The 17,624-nt window shown below is 44.2% G+C and overlaps 1 protein-coding gene across 5 annotated transcripts in view; it reads right to left on the reverse strand.

The window, feature by feature from the left end:
* The window catches only part of LARGE1 (LARGE xylosyl- and glucuronyltransferase 1), a 367,428-nt gene that overhangs the window by 15,571 nt on the left and 334,233 nt on the right, over positions 1-17,624 (reverse strand). The window contains exons 13-15 of one of the 5 annotated variants that reach the window (XM_073324713.1): positions 8,311-8,457; positions 3,866-3,921; positions 1,005-1,200 (exon numbers count right to left, since the gene is read on the reverse strand). In XM_073324713.1, the coding sequence (XP_073180814.1) occupies positions 1,088-1,200; positions 3,866-3,921; positions 8,311-8,457 (316 nt within the window). In that variant the 3' untranslated portion in view covers positions 1,005-1,087. Of the gene's footprint in view, positions 1-1,004; positions 1,201-3,013; positions 3,046-3,827; positions 3,922-8,310; positions 8,458-17,624 lie in introns of those variants that run through there. The other 4 variants (XM_073324721.1, XM_073324704.1, XM_073324688.1 and 1 more) reach the window with 4 other exon arrangements.

The following is a 17,624-nucleotide window of genomic DNA, read 5'->3' on the forward strand; positions in this document are numbered from 1 at the left end:
CTGTACGTTGGCTGGATGCCGCTGCACAAATACGCGTGAAGCTGTGAGTGCTTTAGGAGAGCTACAACTGGAACTGTAAACCCGCTTACACAGATTAGCAGATAATACATCATTACACTGATATTCTCCACAACTGAAGTTTCACTGGTCAGTGTCTGAAAAGTGCATTGTAAAATTAAAGTGTTATGCAACGCTAAGTATTATTATTAGGATAATATAGTAGACACTATAATTATTTGGTTAATAAACATGTTTTTCCCTCTATAGCTGAGAATACCCCCCATTGGGAATATCCTTATGGAACGTAAAGGGCCTGATTGCGGCCCAGCCAATGTGACTGTGCAGAGGTGTAAGCAGGGGTATAAACGTCCCCCTCAATGCACACACAGAGACGTGCATACATGGACACACCCATCCCTGCACAGTCTCCCTGCCCCTCAGCTGCAGGCACGATGGGGAAAGCAGGGGTTGCATGCCTTGTACTCTACCCCTCATAGAGTGGCCAACACAAATGAGCCAGTGTATGTTAGTAAGTACCTGCTAATGATCAGGGTCAGTAGTCCAGGAGGAAGTGGGGAACAGGGGAAGGAAATGTGCCTCTCTGAGATGACAGACTCCTTTTAGATTTGATAAATCAATTAAATGAGGCACAACTTTTAATGCTCAGCCAATACTAAACAAGGGTTTTCTCTCTTAGATGAAAGTAACCAGTTACAGAATCCAGTATGGCTAGCTGAATAATTTGGTGACATGGAATCTGAATCCACTTCCACAGTATAAGGGTTTCATACAAAAACCATATCCCTGCCTCTGGAAATTTCCGCTACATGCATTTGACGAAGTGGGTATTCACCCATGAAAGCTCATGCTCCAATACGTCTGTTCGTCTATAAGGTGCTACAGGACTCTTTGCTGCTTTTACAGATCCAGACTAACACGGCTACCCCTCTGTTATAAAAACCATGCATCTCACTAAGAATCTCATTAAGAAGAGGTCTCCTCACCTGTGCATCCAGTTCCATTATGTGAGCTACTTTGTTCCAGCCGAATCCTACAAACCTTCTGTCATACTCCGGGCAGTCCCGCCTCACAACAACATATGGCTCAAAGTCTGCTTCCCACTCAACTTGGTAAGGTGTGGTGGCTGTCCGCCATTTGGCAAAGTTCGTTGGTGCATGCCCTTTCGTCCAGACGTGATACCTTGAATATACACAACTTGCATGGGCGTGGGGGAACAGTGAAATAAGACACATCTTGGTAAAACTGCACAACATTAGCTTTGAGATGGAACCCTTGAAAATGAGGACATTAGCTGTACAGTCCGCTATTATTTTTAGGACATATTATAGGCAACTCAATACACTATGACCATTTCTGAAGTATTTTCCAATATAGGAACTCCTCATTTAAAGCTGTCCTGGTTAACGCTGTTTTGTTGCGACCTTGCTGATCAAGTAGGGAGCATGCTCGTTTAAAGTTGTGCAATGCTCCCTTATAATGTTGTTTGGCAGCCGCCTGCTTTGTCCACTGCTTGCAGGAAGAGCACCCGGTTGGAGCTAGCTGGTGGGGGCTTGGAACCAGGGTGGACCGGCAGCCCCCCATCAGCTCCCCGCTCCCCTAAGTTCCCTGTGCGGCAGCCGCCCATCAGGCTACCAATTGCTGGCAGTTCAGCTGTCCCTCCCCCCACTGCCATGTGCGGCTCCTGCCCTCTGCCTTGGAGCTGCTCCCCGAACCTCCTGCTTGCTGGGGGGGGGGGGAGGAGAGCGGGGCTAATGTCAGGGTGTCCCCCTCCCCCTTTCTCCTGCACCCCCGCTTACCCATCTCCATAGAACGGGGAGTGGGGGGACACAGGACAGGACTCAGGACAGAGGGAGCTTCTTGGCAGCAGCTGTGGTCTCAGCTTGCTGATTAACTTAACAAGGCAGTGTACTTAAGAGTGGGTCAGCTTACTTAAAGGGGAAATGCGCATTCCTCCCCCCACCACACACACATACACACACAGTGTGTGTCTCTATCTACCATGCTGTCTCCCCTCCCTCCATTCCTGCTACCTGGTAGAGTGTGATGCTTCATTAACAACAAGTTAACCCCTTGAGGCTCAGCCAATTGCTAGTTCATCATTTAGCAGTAAGGCATTCCCTGGGAAATATCCCACCCTCTGACGTCACCACCTCAACCAAGCTTCACAATCATCATTGCTGTGTACAGTATTGTTTGTTTAAAACTTATACTGTGTGTGTGTATGTATATATATATATACACACACACACAATATAGTCTTTTGTCTGGCAAAAAAATTTTCCCCCTGGAACCTAACCCCCCCGCTATTTACATTAATTCTTTTGGGGAAATTGGATTCACTTAACATCGTTTTGCTTAAAGTCACATTTTTCAGGAACATAACTACAACGTTAAGTGAGGAGTTACTGTACTTCCATGTGCTTGGTGCTTATACATACCAGGCTGATGAAGTTAACTGACAAAAAGACAATTATCAAAAGGGCTATCCATGACTGATACTGAGAAACAATAATTATGGAAAACACAAGGGATGCATCTACACTACAAAATTTGATATCCATTTCCCAGCAATGGTGCGGTGCCATCAATGCTGGAAAATAGGTATGTAATTGTGTAGTTCATTTAAAGCTCTTGAAAGTTGGCTATTACAGTTCCACGATGATGAGAATTATATATTTTATATTTACATTTTATGTTGTGCAAGAGACACCTGGAGCTCTGGACAAGTGCCTCTTTTTTATTATTACTGTAAGAACCCAAATAAATAATTCCACTAATACGTAAAAGCCTAGATAAATGCTCTCCATGATACTACAGATATCATTTTATCCAACATGATTCTATGTAAGACCATCAATTCAATTTATAAGAAAGGATCCTTTAATATTTTGTTAATCTTATTTATGTCACGGCAGGTCTCTTCCAAGCACAGCTTGAATTCACCCCACTAACACAAGGAGCAATGATTCTCTTGCCCTTTTACTCTTCTTACACTTTTCCAGAAATCGCTGAGACAGGCTCTTGCTGCAGAATCATGGATTAAATCAAGAAAAAAACATAAGGCAGGTGATCTGTATTGTAGTATTTTGAGATTTGTAACAGAGAAGCAAAACAAACATGCAGTTGGGCAATATAAGGCCCAATATAAGGCCCCTTGACTTCAAGGGGACAGACAACTTGTGCGTAAAGTGAAACATGTGTGTAACTATTTGCAGGTTTAGGGCCTAGATCCTAATATTTTGATCTCAGAGGTCTGGATAACATTACAAACTATGAAGAACCAGGAACACAGAGGTAAAAATTACAGCCTCAGAGTTTACATTTTGGGTGTATCTTATTGTTTATAGTACCTAGAGAAACCGAAAGAAGCTAAAGTTCACTTTCTCTCTTCATCCTGGAATAGATCAGTGCAGGAGGGAAATGGCTATCAGGAAATTATTTACTATACAGTAACTGATGTTCTTTTAAGATGTGAAGGTTTCACTTTTATATGTTGTTGTTGTTATTATTATTATCATCATCATAGTTAAACAGGTTGCATCACTTCAATGAGACTGGCTAACTAGTAGCACAGAGCCATTCAACTCTAAGTCACTGGTTTGACTTTCCAGGCTGCGAGAGATCAAAACCTTTACCATCTATTGAGAGAGACGAGGTAAGTAAGGGAAAATCTTCTTTTGGACCATTTTCTGTTGATGGAAGATACAAGATTTCAAGCTTCACAGAGCTCTTCTTCAGGTCTGGGCAAAAGCTTGCACATTCCCATCAACAGAAGTTGGTCCAATAAAAGATATTTCCTCACCTACCTTATCTCGCTCATATTCTGGCACCGACACAATTTTACCATCTGTTGGCCATTTGATGTCTTCAGGAAATGAGTTGGTAGTCTCAATCCAGGCCCTAGTGAAATAAACCACAATCATAACAGGCGTTTTAAATCTGATGTAGGATTGTGGGGAATGCAGCATTTTCCCTCATCCTTCCTCTAGCATTTTGAAAGTAGTAAGTAAGTAAATAAATAAATAAATACATGCTTACTATTTAACAGTTGTAGTGATCTGAATTTTCAAAGCACCCTACAAATGACAGCTAATTAATTAATTCCTGCAGAGAATCTGGCTAGTGGTGCAGCTCCTGTCCATAATGCTTCCCCAGTGGCAACAGCAAAAGCAGAACATGAACCTGACCAGAGTTGTATCACTTTCCCTCTACAGCTATCCAGGGCCCCACTCACATAGTAATAGAGGCAGGAGCAGCAGCACAGGTATCCCCTAGGAGGCAGGGAGAGAGAAAGAGAGAGAAGAGAAAACCAAAAAGGGAAGAGCAAAACAGGATAAAGAAGAGCACTAGAGAAAAAAATCAGGGAGGGAGTGGAGGAGACAAAAGCAAACTAGAAGGGAAGGTAGTGGGGGAAAAGGAGGGGAGAAGGTGAGTGAAAGGAAAGTGGAAACGCTGATTAAAGGAGGGAGGAGCTACATGCTCCCTGTCCAATCAATGTATTTCCTTGGGAGGGTCCAAACCGATGGATCAGAGGGTAGTTCATTCTCTAAGTCTATTCAGTTCTTGGTATCTCTGACTCAACAGCTGACTATAAGATGCCAATCAATGCAGCAGTGAGGGTGGTTCTGTGATGAGGCCACCTGTGCACAAGAAAATAAACTGAGACCAACAAATCGTGCACAGAAAATTCAGCTTCTTTAAAAGCACCTGAAATTCCATTGTTAGTGTCAGTGTTTTTCTCAATGTAACAGGGTCTCTAAATAGATCAAGGATTTTGCATTTGCTTCTTCAGCATGACTTAGCTCAATATGATGGGATCACATGGAGAAACCACACACATTGGCAGCTAAGAGAGTATAACAAGATAATAATCATATTATTGTGCTTCTGAATGAGGGGGGGAAATCTAGTTATTAAGTGGATGAACTCTGGGATCAGATATCATATTCGCTGGGAACACAATGCAATAACTGTGCAGTTGCTATATCAAGTGGATATTGTATCTTGTAGCAGATATGTCTGGTAAGGGAAGAGAAAGAGGGAGGTGGATGTGGGATGCTGAAATAAGGTCACTATAGACTGATTATGAAAGAACAATTGGGTTTGTAGCCATCTTTCTGATAGTTCAGGAATATATACATGCCAAAACTGGGTATTGGCTACAGGCTGACTATCTTGTGAAATTTTAGCTCTGCTGAAGTTATTTAGATACTGTTAAAAAGATCTCCACCCAAAAGACTCTACCGTAAAATGGTAATTTTTACCAGACATTTGTCACAGAGACATAGTAGTGAAATTCATCAGTCTTATTGTCTCTTGTATCAGTAATATTGTCTCTTCGGCATGCAAACCAACATCCCCAGTTTTCTCATTCAGATCTTCATCCTCCAAGTACTTCAACATATGCCTAACTTTAAGCACATGAGCAGTCCCATTGGCTTCAATGGGAATACTGATGTGGTTATGGGCTGAGGCCTCAACCAGTTTATCAGTTATTGCTGGTTACACTGTCTCAATATGGTGCTTTCTTTTACCTTCTGTACCTTCATTATCCTTGTCAGAGTCCACCAGAAGCACAGTCCCTTGTCCTTGGGACATTACCCAGTACTAAGTAGATACATCTTGCCAAGGCACAGTAAAAACTAATTCCATGAAACAAAGCCAGAATGATTTCACAAGGTATTCCCCTGGTGCAAAGGTTTTTCACACAGCACCTCTTGGCAACCGTGAAAGCTTAAATGACTTTTTGTGTTTATGTGGATGTGTGTGTTTGTGTGTGTGTGTGTGTGGGGGGGGGGGGGTGTAGTTGTGGGAAGGATGTAATTGAGAGCCGCTTTGTATTTTTCAGCAGCCCAGAGGCAGAAAAGGTCACCATTTGGAAAAGAGGTGACAAAAGCAATTTCACTGAGGAAAAGATTGTAATCTAGCATGTGGTGTGAGGATCTGGGATGCTGCAGGCATGATCAGCAATCACTGTCACAGCAGTCCTCCTCCCAGCTCACTCCCGCTAGCTTGGCTTCAACTTGCAGCGTTATTAAAAGCACCTTGAAAATGTAGGTGGAAATGCTCAGCCCCGGTCCCAGCGGTTGTTGCCTGCTGATAGATTTGACCAATATGATGAGACAGAGATGATTAGGAGAGTGTTTATAAAATATGTCCCAAGTAAGTACATAAATGTACTGCAGGCCTGACATCTTTTCCCTGTTCTTATTCAGTCCTTACTCGGGTCAAATCCCCAATGAAGTTACAGGGAGTTTAGAAAGGACTTCAGGATTTGGCTGTGTGCATGCATGTAACATACGTATATACTATATAGCCTGAAGATGAGGTCCATAGTGGAAAATCACTACGGTGCAGGCTGAAAATGTGATTGTCAATGGAATATAAGATCTGAAGTAAAATCTTGAGGGTATTATTTCTCACTAGAGGTTATTTTTTCACCTAAGAGGGAAAGTTATTTTCTATAAACAAACCTCAAGTTAATCTATAAATTGCTATACAGTTAAGGAGCAATGGAAGGAGAGAGGAGAGCAAACTTTCCTCACCCCCTTGAGATTTTTTTCCCAGGGGCTGATATAACACCTCTATTCTTTCTCCTACCTTTCAGTTGCCTTGAGTTTCCTGTTTCCAAGTGAATCACAGACAGTGGTACCATCAAAACAGTGTACTTCAGGGTCATATGAACCACCTGCTGTGGTGTCTGTAGAAGCAGCTGGCAAAGAAGTTGCTAGTGCACCTCAGAAGATGCTGCAGCTTAGCAACATGAAAGAAACCCACTGCAAGTGGAGAGGTATGGAATACAGGTAATGGGGGAAAAGCGGCATCTGCCACAAGAACAATTTGTGAGACGAGGAAAGACAAGGGGAAAGGAGAGGAAGATTTCCACTGAATAATAATAATAATAATACCACCTAGCTCTTATATAATGGTTTTCATCTATAGCTCTCACAGCGTTTTAACACAGGAGAGGTAAGCATTATTATCCCCATTTTACAGATGTGAAACTGAGGCACTGGGAGGTGAAGTGGTTTGCCAAAGGTCATCCAGCAGGTCAGAGCTGGAAATAGAACCAAGGTCTCCTGAGGCCCAGTCTGGTGCTGCACCCAGCAGGCTACACTGCACACTTTCTAGCTTTGTGGCACTTTCAAATTATCCACTCATCAAGCCTAGGTAAGTATTATTATTCTCAATTTACAGATGAGGGGACTGAAGCAGAGAAGGGAAGTCCAAGGCAGGGGTGAAAGTAACACAGAAGACTTACTGGTAAGGGGGCCCTGAAAGGGGCGGGACCTCAGGTGGAAGGGGTGGGGCGTCAGCCTCCCCCAGCCAGCCCATCCACACTGCCTGGCCCACGCTGCCCAGGGCTCTGGCGGCAATCTAAAAGGGCCTGGGGCTCCGGCTGCTGCTGTGGTAGCAGCAGCCGGGAGCCCCGGCCCTTTTAAATTGCTGGGCCCCAGGGCAGCTGCCCCTTTTACGCCCTCCGTCGGTGGCCCTGCCGGTAGGACCTACTGGCCGGGCTGCCAATGGGAGGTGAGGCAAAAGGGGAAGCGATGTTAAAGTGCTGCCATGGCAGTGGTATGACATCAGCTGCGTACGGGCTGGTACCTGCGGCCACTTCTTACCGGTACGCCATGCTGGCCTACTTTCACCCCTGATCCAAGACCACCGAAGGAGTCTGTTTCACAGATGAGTTTAAACCTCAGGTGTTCCTGCCTCCCAGTCTTGTATTCAGACCGACAAAACCACAATGTTTTTCCTTTGCATTGAGAAACATCATTTACTTGTCTAGCTGCTCACTAGCTTATAAAAGACCCATGACCATTCAGCCTTTTAAAAAATTGATCAATCAGTCAATATTGGGGCCAGCTGGTGAACAGTAGAAAACTATTTCTTGGTCACATGAATGGTAGTTACCTGGACTGTGCTTAGCCAACAAAGGGTATATTACACACTCGCTGGTTTAATGCTCTTGCGTGATTTTGTAATGCAATAAAAATGTCAAAAATAAAATGAGGCCAATTTAACAATAGGAGGTTAGACTACAGGGAAGGGCAAAACCCTCAGGGAAATATTAGTAGATAACATGCAGGGTTTAAAGATGAAATACATGCACCAATCAAGCTGTTGGGGCACTAGATCACTGCCTTTTAATAAAGTGGGGGAAAACCTCAATACATTTCTTAATTGAACTACTGACTGGCCAGGGGAGAGGCAAGCCACATGTCCACAGATGAGCAAGAAGCCAAGGTTGATCACTGCTGGAGGTTCAGTGAAAGCGCCTTCTGTTACCTGAATGTGAAGAGGGTTCCCATGTCCAACATAGATAACAGCTCTGCTTTTGACTTGGGGAAGGAGAGGCGGTACCGAAGGGTCTCAAAAGCTGGTACGATCAGAGCTTTCTTGGTATTGGCCAAGTCTAGCTGGATGACAGACTTCCTGGCAGAGAAGAGCAATGAATACAAAGGGGAGAATTTTAACCTGGGCAAATCACAGGGCTTTTCATAGTAAAGAACAAAGAGATCAAGTGGTGCATTCTACCATGGCACAGCTTTTTCTTGGTGCGGAGTAGTTTTCCTCATCTCATTTAACACGTTGGTCTAGGAAAAAACTAAGCAATACATTGCTACGAAAGTTTGTAAACTCAAGGTGCATTTGGCTGACTGCCCAGTGATATAGGTCTATCTGAATAATAAATTTGAGTAGGTTCAGTTGCTTTTCCCTATAAGAGACATTCAGCTGAGTAAAGGCCAAATTCCTTGAACGGTCCTGTTTGTTATTACAGATTATGGAAATAACCAGCCAAGGAATGGCAGTTTTAAGCTGACACAATTTGGCCAGGACAGTTTGGGACTCTGTATGAGGAGACTGGTTACACTTCAACGTAATTAGTCTCTATGTTCCAAACTCTCTTTCACATTTACACTGGTAAAACCCAGGAATTTAGGAAGAAGTGGCAATTAATTCAGTCAGCATTTAGATTTTCTGACAATGAAAGCTAGGGAGAGCCCATCAGTAAAAGACATCCATTTCTTTAAGGCAGGGGTTTTCAACCTTTTTCTTTCTAAGCCTCCCTTCCCCCCGACCCGCAACATGGTATAAAAACTCCATGGCCCAGCTGTGCCACAACTGTGTTTTTCTACGTATAAAAACCAGGGCCGGCGTTAGGAGGTTGCAAGCAGGGCAATTGCCTAGGGCCCCATGCCACCGTGGACCCTGTGAAGCTAAGTTGCTCAGGCTTCAACTTCAGCCCTGGTGGCAGGGCTTAGGGCCTCAGGCTTCACCGGTGGGGCTTCGGCTTTCTGCCCTGGGCCCCAGCAAGTCTAATACCAGCCCTGCTTGGCGGACCCTCTGAAACCTGCTTGTGGTCCCCCAAGGAGCCCTGGACTCCTGGTTGAGAACCACTGCTTACATGAAAGATCAACTGTTCCAGTCAGACACTGTCTATGCCTTAGAGAAACACACTATAGTAGAGTCTCGATGGGAGTTTAGCTTCTGGTTTTAAAAGATTTAAGTTTCGAAAGTGCTTTGTTATGGTAATTTTCCTGTCTCCTGGTCTAAATTTTGTTCCCAACTTTAAAGGGAGAGTCACTGCTCAAACCCTGGGTACTTTTGTACCATTGCCCTCTACTGGCCCATTGAGCTGTTACTTTGTCATTGTTTTTAACACTTGTTTAGAGCTCGCACACCACGCAGACTGGGAGCTGGTGCCAATCTAAACGTATTTCACAACACACACACGCGTCCTCAAATATACCATGCGCCAAAACTGTTAGTCTCTGCTCAAGGGGAGGCCCATGTGTGGAGTAACAAGCTCAGAACTGAGGTGTGCTGTCAGATGCCGCAAATTAAGACTGAGGTCAATTAGCAGAACTGTGTGTATTATGATGATTATTTGTACTGTGGTAGCATTTAGTTCCCCTGCCCCATTGTGCTAGGCACACTGTACAAGTGCAGTACAAAGAGGCAATTCCTGAGCAGAAGAGCTGTGTGTATGTTGCATCCCTTTATCCCACCTTTTGTCTGTTTGCCTATTTTGACTGGGAGCTATTCAGGGAAGAACTGTACAGCACTTAGCACAATGGGGCCTTCATCCTGGGGACTTCAGACTCTGCTGATATACAAATAATTTTAACTGCACTATTAATTAATAATAGCAATAACAGAGCAATCTGGCATAACACCTGCCTGCACTGCACGCAGCTCTAACCAGAGCTATTGGGCCTTCACTTTCCTAAGTAACTAAAAAAAAAAAGAAAAGAAGTCACTGCTACCGCAAATTGAATCTTACTATACTTGTCAGTAGAAATAACTCTGCCTCAATTTCCCTTTCATTATCTTTGCATTTCATATGAAACATCTGCCTCTCTCCCCATGTCAAACTCAGTTCCCCTTAACAGGATTTACTGTACTAACTTTTATGGTACTGCAATGAGCAACCAAGGTCCATGTTGATAAGCGACAAACTATCTGCAGCCTTACGAGATGAAGGATTTGGGAACGCTGTCATAACATCAAAAGGGAACCAACAAGCCACTTTTCTTAGGTCCAGAATAGCAAGAATTCATTCCCACTGCATCGAAGGAGGAGGAGGAAAGGGTTGTTTAATAAAATTTGCATTTTAGGGAATTCATATTAACTTTGCGTCCTAGGATTCCCTATAGGTCTATTCTATAAAATGAGGCTGTTCTCAATCAGCTTTCTGAAAATTTGCATTGTTTAAAGAGCCACTGCCACATTCCAACAAACTTTACAGAACTGAAGGATTTTATCAGCCTCCCATTAAAACTTTCCTGTACTTTTTCCTCTGTTTCGTTTCCCACCACTGCTAATGATCTGCATGTAGATGACTCCTTTAAACAGAGCTTCCTCAGCCTGTCAGAATCAGTGAGTGATGCCAAAATCCAGTGTTTATGACACGCCTAATGATTCTTCCCCCTGCTTTAACTTGCAGTTTCTTCTAGTCCCTCTCAGTATGGAAATCACACTAATTTAGTCTCACTGACACCATTTTAGGACTCCATGGGCTTGGTTCATCCCCTTGGTTCAGAGATGTGCAAACCTGAGCCAGCAGCCCAGGCTGCTACATCGCAGAGAGTTTCACCCCTGGGGAAGGGCAGGCAGTGTTTGCACTGATGTCCTTCCTTAGGTGTTTTGCCAGGAAATGGCAGCTTTAAATTATGGCTGTTGATATTATTTTTTATTTGTAGGGCAGTAGCATCCAGAAGCCCCAGTCAGGGATTGAGGCCTCATTGTACTAGGCACTGTGCAAACACCAAAGAGCTTATGATCCAATTTCAGATATAATAAGTGGGTGTAACAAACAAAGAAGTATGAGGGAAAGAAGAGAGAGGACAAGGGTGACAGCAGCAGCACCATGTGGTGATGTAGAGGACATTGTCTGCATAACTAGATAGTTGCAGTGCACTCATTTCTTAAGTTATTAGATAGAAACAAAATAATATTTATATTGGTAATCCTTACAGCCATTGGCAGTGGGTCATTAACTGTAGGTATCGTTGCAGAGGAGGGACTTGAGAATGGGCTGGAAGGAGGCGAAGACAGTAGTTTTATGGACTAGTAGGGGAAAACATTCCATGCATAGGGGTGGCATGGAGGAAAGCAAAAAGGAACACACAAATAGGTGAAGGAGGCTGGAATCACTGACATGATGGACACGGTGGAGTCAATGCAGAAAGATGGAAGAGTGGTTAAATGGAGAGGGGAAAAGTTCTGAAGGGCCATAAAGATAAGGATAAGAAACTTGAATTGAATGCAGCAGCAGAACCACCACCAGCGGAGATGCTCCAAGAGGGAGGCAACATGGTCAGCATGATCCCAGCAGCAGAGCAGTGATACCATGGAATGAATGTTAGGGGGAGCTGAGGTGGCAATTAGGAAACCCAGACAGGAGGGGACTGCATTTTAGTCAAGACAGGAGTTGATGCTGGCCCGAGCAAGAGTTTTAGCATTGTGGATTTTAGAAATGTCCTGGTGGAGGCAATGCCATGATCTGGATATGGCCCTGATTTGTGGGGCTAGAGAGAGGGGGAGTAAGAGTCACAGATGATATCCAGGTTATAGGCCTGATTAATGGGGAGGATGATGGCACTGTCAGCTGTGACAAGGAGAGGGGGAAATGTGAGTTCCATTTTGGACATGTTGAATGTAAGCGGATGGTAACACAGCCACAAGCAAAAGCCAGGGAGATAGGCCAAGGTATGGGACTGGATAGAGGGAGACAGGTCAACAGTAGAGAAGTAAATTTGTGAGTCATTTGCATAGAATAGGAATTGAAGTAATGTGAGTGGATGAGGTTCCTGGAGAGAGTTGGGCAGATGTTCCACCCTGGGATGCAGAAGGGGCACTACAGAGGGATACTTGCTGCTCCCTAATCCTGAGCTGCCTGGTCCCATTTCACTTTAGAGCTGTAGGGGAGGAGCTCAAATGTGCATAAAGTCTATAGAGGGCTTTATGCCATGGAGGATCGGGGGGAACAGACTTCCACTCTACCCTGCCTTCTCCCCAACTCACCAGAATGCCCCTTCCCCATATGAGGGGCCCGAGAGGACAGCTGGTGCAGAAAGCTGTGGAGCAGCCTCTGCTGTCTAACTTTGGCTGCCTTAAGTCCAATGAGAACTGGAGACCCTAGCCTGGCATATAGCATGAGAAGACTAGGGAACCAAGGATGGAGCCCTGTGGAACGTCCGCCAGAAGTGGGAGAGGAGAGGAAGAGGGCCTGTTAGGATATAGATATTCAGGCCAGTCTGTAAAGGCCTATACTCTAAGAATTTAGGTGTATTCTTATCACTTGGCTAGTTATAGAGGTATAAAAGAAAGAATCAAAATCACTGTCTGCCGGTGTAAGAGCCTTCTCTTACTGTGACAGTCTGAGGCCCTGTTCTTAGGCTAGGGCCTTTGGCTAAGCAGCAGAGGCAGCCGTAAGCTGGGAAGCGACCGGTCACATCCTCACATTCCAAACTAGTCAATATGGGGCTGTTAGGAAGGTGATCCGATCTATCACCTCCAGAGAAAGGGAAGAGCCTAGAAGATGTAAAAGGAAATTTAGGTTGATAGTTTTCTGTCTGGCAAGAACTCACTTATCAATAGCTGGGATGTGAAATTCACATTTCTGTGTTTGTTCTATCACTGTAGTCCCCATTTCCCTATTGTTTGTCTGCATAATCTCTGTCTGGTTCTGTGATTGTTCCTGTCTGCTGTATAATTAATTTTGCTGGGCGTAAACTAATTAAGGTGGTGGGATATAACTGGTTAAATAATCATGTTACAATATGTTAGGATTGGTTAGTTAAATTTCAGTAAAATGATTGGTTAAGGTATACTTAAGCAGAACTCAAGTTTTACTATGTAGTCTGCAGTCAATCAGGAAGTGTGGGTGGGGTGGGGGAAATGGGAACAGGGAATGGGGGTAGGAAATTGGAATCATGTTTAGCTAAGAGCAGGAATGGGAACAGGGCCACAGCTAAGGCTCTGTGGTGTCAGAGCTGGGAAGGGGGATACTAAGGAAGGAAACTGGAATCATGCTTGCTGGAAGTTCACCCCAATAAACATCGAATTGTTTGCACCTTTGGACTTCAGGTATTGTTGCTCTCTGTTCATGCGAGAAGGACCAGGGAAGTAAGTGGGTGAAGGAATAAGCCCCTTAACAGGGTCCACGGATTGAAACAATGAAGGAACAACCAAAGAGGATGGAGGGAAATCAGGAGCGATGTTCATGAACAGCCAGGGAGGACGTCGTTTCAAGGAGGAAGGTGTGGTCAGCTGTGCCAAAAGCAGTCAAGAAGTCAAGGAGGATGAGGATGGAGTAGAAGCCCTGTGATTTATTCATGAAGAAATTCTTAGTAACTTTGGTAACAGCAGTTTCAGTGGAGTGGAGGGTGGAAGCCAGACTGAAGGGATCTAGGATGGAGGTGGAGGACAGGAAACGGAGACTGCGGTTCTGGACAGCATTTTCAATTATTTCAGCAGTGATGAGGTGGTATTTAAAATGGCAGGGAGCATCAAGGTTGGGTGGGGGCCATAGCATGTTTGTATTATGAGGTGGAGGTTCCTGAGGAAAGGGAGCTGCTGACCAAAAATCTGAGGGAGAGTCGGGGCTAGGGAAATAAGGAGGTGGGAAAGGATGTAGTTGCTGGGGACGCAGGGGATTTGGGATACATGCAGAGCTCACAAAGTGCTTCTGTTCATCTCAAATCAACCAGACAGCGACAGTTGGTGCAGCACCAGAATTCTTCCCTGGATATCATAACCATTCCCTCTTTCATTTCCCCAGCCTTGCTGGTTTGTGAGCAAAGGACCTATCTTAACTCCCAAACATGGAGAATATATCCCAACTCAGGGCAGCATGCTGAGCTACCACTAGTTCTTTAGCTGGCTTTTCCTTGCACTTGATATGCTCAGTTTAACTGATCAAAATATTTTTTCAATGTTAATTTTTCTAGCAGCACCATTCCATTACAATCTACCTATTTCATAGTCTGAAGTATATTCGATTTTCTTCCACCTTTTCGGTGGGCGTTGTGGTATTTGAATTAGAAAGATTTCAACCATAATTGTCACTGGATGTGTGTAATGGAATGCCAATAATAAATCTGGATATTTTGCAACTAACACTGGGGAAACTATTTAATTTGTGTACCGTTCTTGAGAAGGTATTTTCAGTTTTAATACCTCAGCATCTATTTTCTAATACCTATAATTTTCCGAAACACCTAAAACAAGGATATGTGAATTTGTGAAGACTTTCTCTTTTTTAGCATTGTCTAGAAAACCATTTCCCAGGCATCCTTGTGTGCAACCCCTATTGCACACATCCTTGTGTGCAATAGAAGGAAAGCTGTAGATGTGATATATCTTCATTTTAGTAAGGCTTTTGACACAGTCCCACATGACATTCACATAAGCACACTTGGGAAATATGGTATGGATGCGTGCATAACTGGTTGAAAGACGGTACTCAAAGAGTAATTATCAATGATTCACTATCGAACTAAGTGGATTTATCTAGTGGAGTCCCAATGGGGTCTGTCCTCGGTCTGGTACTATTCAATATTTTCATTAATGACTTGGATAATGAGTTCCACAGAAAAACCCAGAAGGAAATTAATAATTCTGTTTTCAGAGCATAGTTTGAATAGTGTGCAGTTATGGATGACACCAAGCTGGAAGGGGTTCCAAGTGCTTTGGAGGAGAGGATTAGAATCCAAAATGACCACGTCAAACTGGAGAATTGGTCTGAAATCAACAAGGTGCAATTCAATAAAGACAAGTTCAAAGTACTGCACTTTGGAAGGAAAAATCAAATGCACAAATACAAAATTGGGATTAATTGGCAGGGCAGTAGTACTGCAGAAAATGATCTGGGTGTCACAGTAGATCACAAATTGAATATGAGTCAACAATGTGATGCAGTTGTGGAAAAGGCTAATATAATTCTAGGGTGTATTAACAGGTTGTTGCATGTAAGACACAGAGGGTGATTGTCCAATTGACACTGGTGAGACCTCAGCTGGAGTAGTATGTCCAGTTCTGGGCACCACAATTTAAGAGATATGTGGACAAACTGGAGAGAGTCCAGAGGAAAAACAAAAATATAAACAGTTTAGAAAACATGATCTATGAGGAAATGTTTAAAAAAAAAAAAGGGCATGTTTAGTCCTGAGAAAAGCAGACTGAGTCGGAATCAGATAACAGTCTTCAATACGTGAAGGGCTGTTACAAACAGGATGGTGATCAATTGTTCTCCATGTCCTCTGACTGCTGAATCTGCAGCAAGGAAGATTTAGGTTAGATAATAGGGAAAACTTTCTATCTATAAGGATAGTTAAGCTCTGGAACAGGCTTCCAAGGGAGGTTGTGAAATCCCCATAGAATATCAGGGTTGGAAGGGACCTCAGGAGGTCATCAAGTCCAATCCCCTGCTCAAAGCAGGACCAATCCCCAACTAAATCATCCCAGCCAGGGCTTTGTCAAGCCTGACCTTAAAAATATCTAAGGAAGGAGATTCCACCACCTCCCTAGGTACACATTCCAGTGTTTCACCACCCTCCTAGTGAAAACGGTTTTCCTAATATCCAACCTAAACTTCCCCCACTGCAACTTGAGACCATTACTCCTTGTCCTGTCATCAGTTACCACTGAGAACAGTCTAGATCCATCCTCTTTGGAACCCCCTTTCAGGTAGTTGAAAGCAGCTACCAAATCCCCCCTCATTCTTCTCTTCCGCAGACTAAACAATCCCAGTTCCCTCAGCCTCTCCTCATAAGTCATGTGTTCCAGTCCCCTAATAATTTTTGTTGCCCTCCACTGGACTCTTTTCAATTTTTCCACATCCTTCTTGTAGTGTGGGGCCCAAAACTGGACACAGTACTCCAGATGAGGCCTCACCAATGTCGAATAGAGGGGAACGATCACGTCCCTCGATCTGCTGGCAATGCCCCTACGTATACATCCCAAAATGCCATTGGCCTTCTTGGCAACAAGGGCACACTGTTGATTCACATCCAGCTTCTCATCCACTGTAACCCCTAGGTCCTTTTCTGCAGAACTGCTGCCTAGCCATTCGGTCCCGAGTCTGTAGCGGTGCATGGGATTCTTCCGTCCTAAGTGCAGGACTCTGCATTTGTCCCTGTTGAACCTCATCAGATTTCTTTTGGCCCAATCCTCTAATTTGTCTAGGTCCCTCTGTATCCTATCCCTACCCTCCAGCGTATCTACCTCTCCTCCCAGTTTAGTGTCATATGCAAACTTGCTGAGGGTGCAATCCACACCATCCTCCAGATCATTTATGAAGATATTGAACAAAACCGGCCCAAGGACCGACCCTTGGGACACTCCACTTGATACCGGCTGCCAACTAGACATGGAGCCATTGATCACTACCTGTTGAGCCCGACAATCTAGCCAACTTTCTATCCACCTTATAGTCCATTCATCCAGCCCATACTTCTTTAACTTGCTGGCAAGAATACTGTGGGAGACCGTGTCAAAAGCTTTGCTAAAGTCAAGGAGCAACACGTCCACTGCTTTCCCCTCATCCACAGAGCCAGTTATCTCGTCATAGAAGGCAATTAGATTAGTCAGGCATGACTTGCCCTTGGTGAATCCATGCTGACTGTTCCTGATCACTTTCCTCTCCTCTAAGTGCTTCAGAATTGATTCCTTGAGGACCTGCTCCATGATTTTTCCAGGGACTGAGGTGAGGCTGACTGGCCTATAGTTCCAAGGATCCTCCTTCTTCCCTTTTTAAAAGATGGACACTACATTAGCCTTTTTCCAGTCGTCCAGGACTTCCCCTGATCGCCATGAGTTTTCAAAGATAATGGCCAATGGCTCTGCAATCACATCCGCCAACTCCTTTAGCACTCTCAGATGCGCGCATCCGGCCCCATGGACTAGTGCTCGTCCAGCTTTTCTAAATAGTCCTGAACCACTTCTTTCTCCACAGAGGGCTGGTCATCTCCTCCCCATGCTGTGCTGCCCAGTGCAGTAGTCTGGGAACTGACCTTGTTCGTGAAGACAGAGGCAAAAAAAGCATTGAGTACATTAGCTTTTTCCACATCCTCTGTCACTAGGTTGCCTCCCTC

This window comes from Lepidochelys kempii, chromosome 1 (genome assembly GCF_965140265.1).
Source record: "Lepidochelys kempii isolate rLepKem1 chromosome 1, rLepKem1.hap2, whole genome shotgun sequence".
Taxonomy (NCBI): Eukaryota; Metazoa; Chordata; order Testudines; family Cheloniidae; genus Lepidochelys; species Lepidochelys kempii.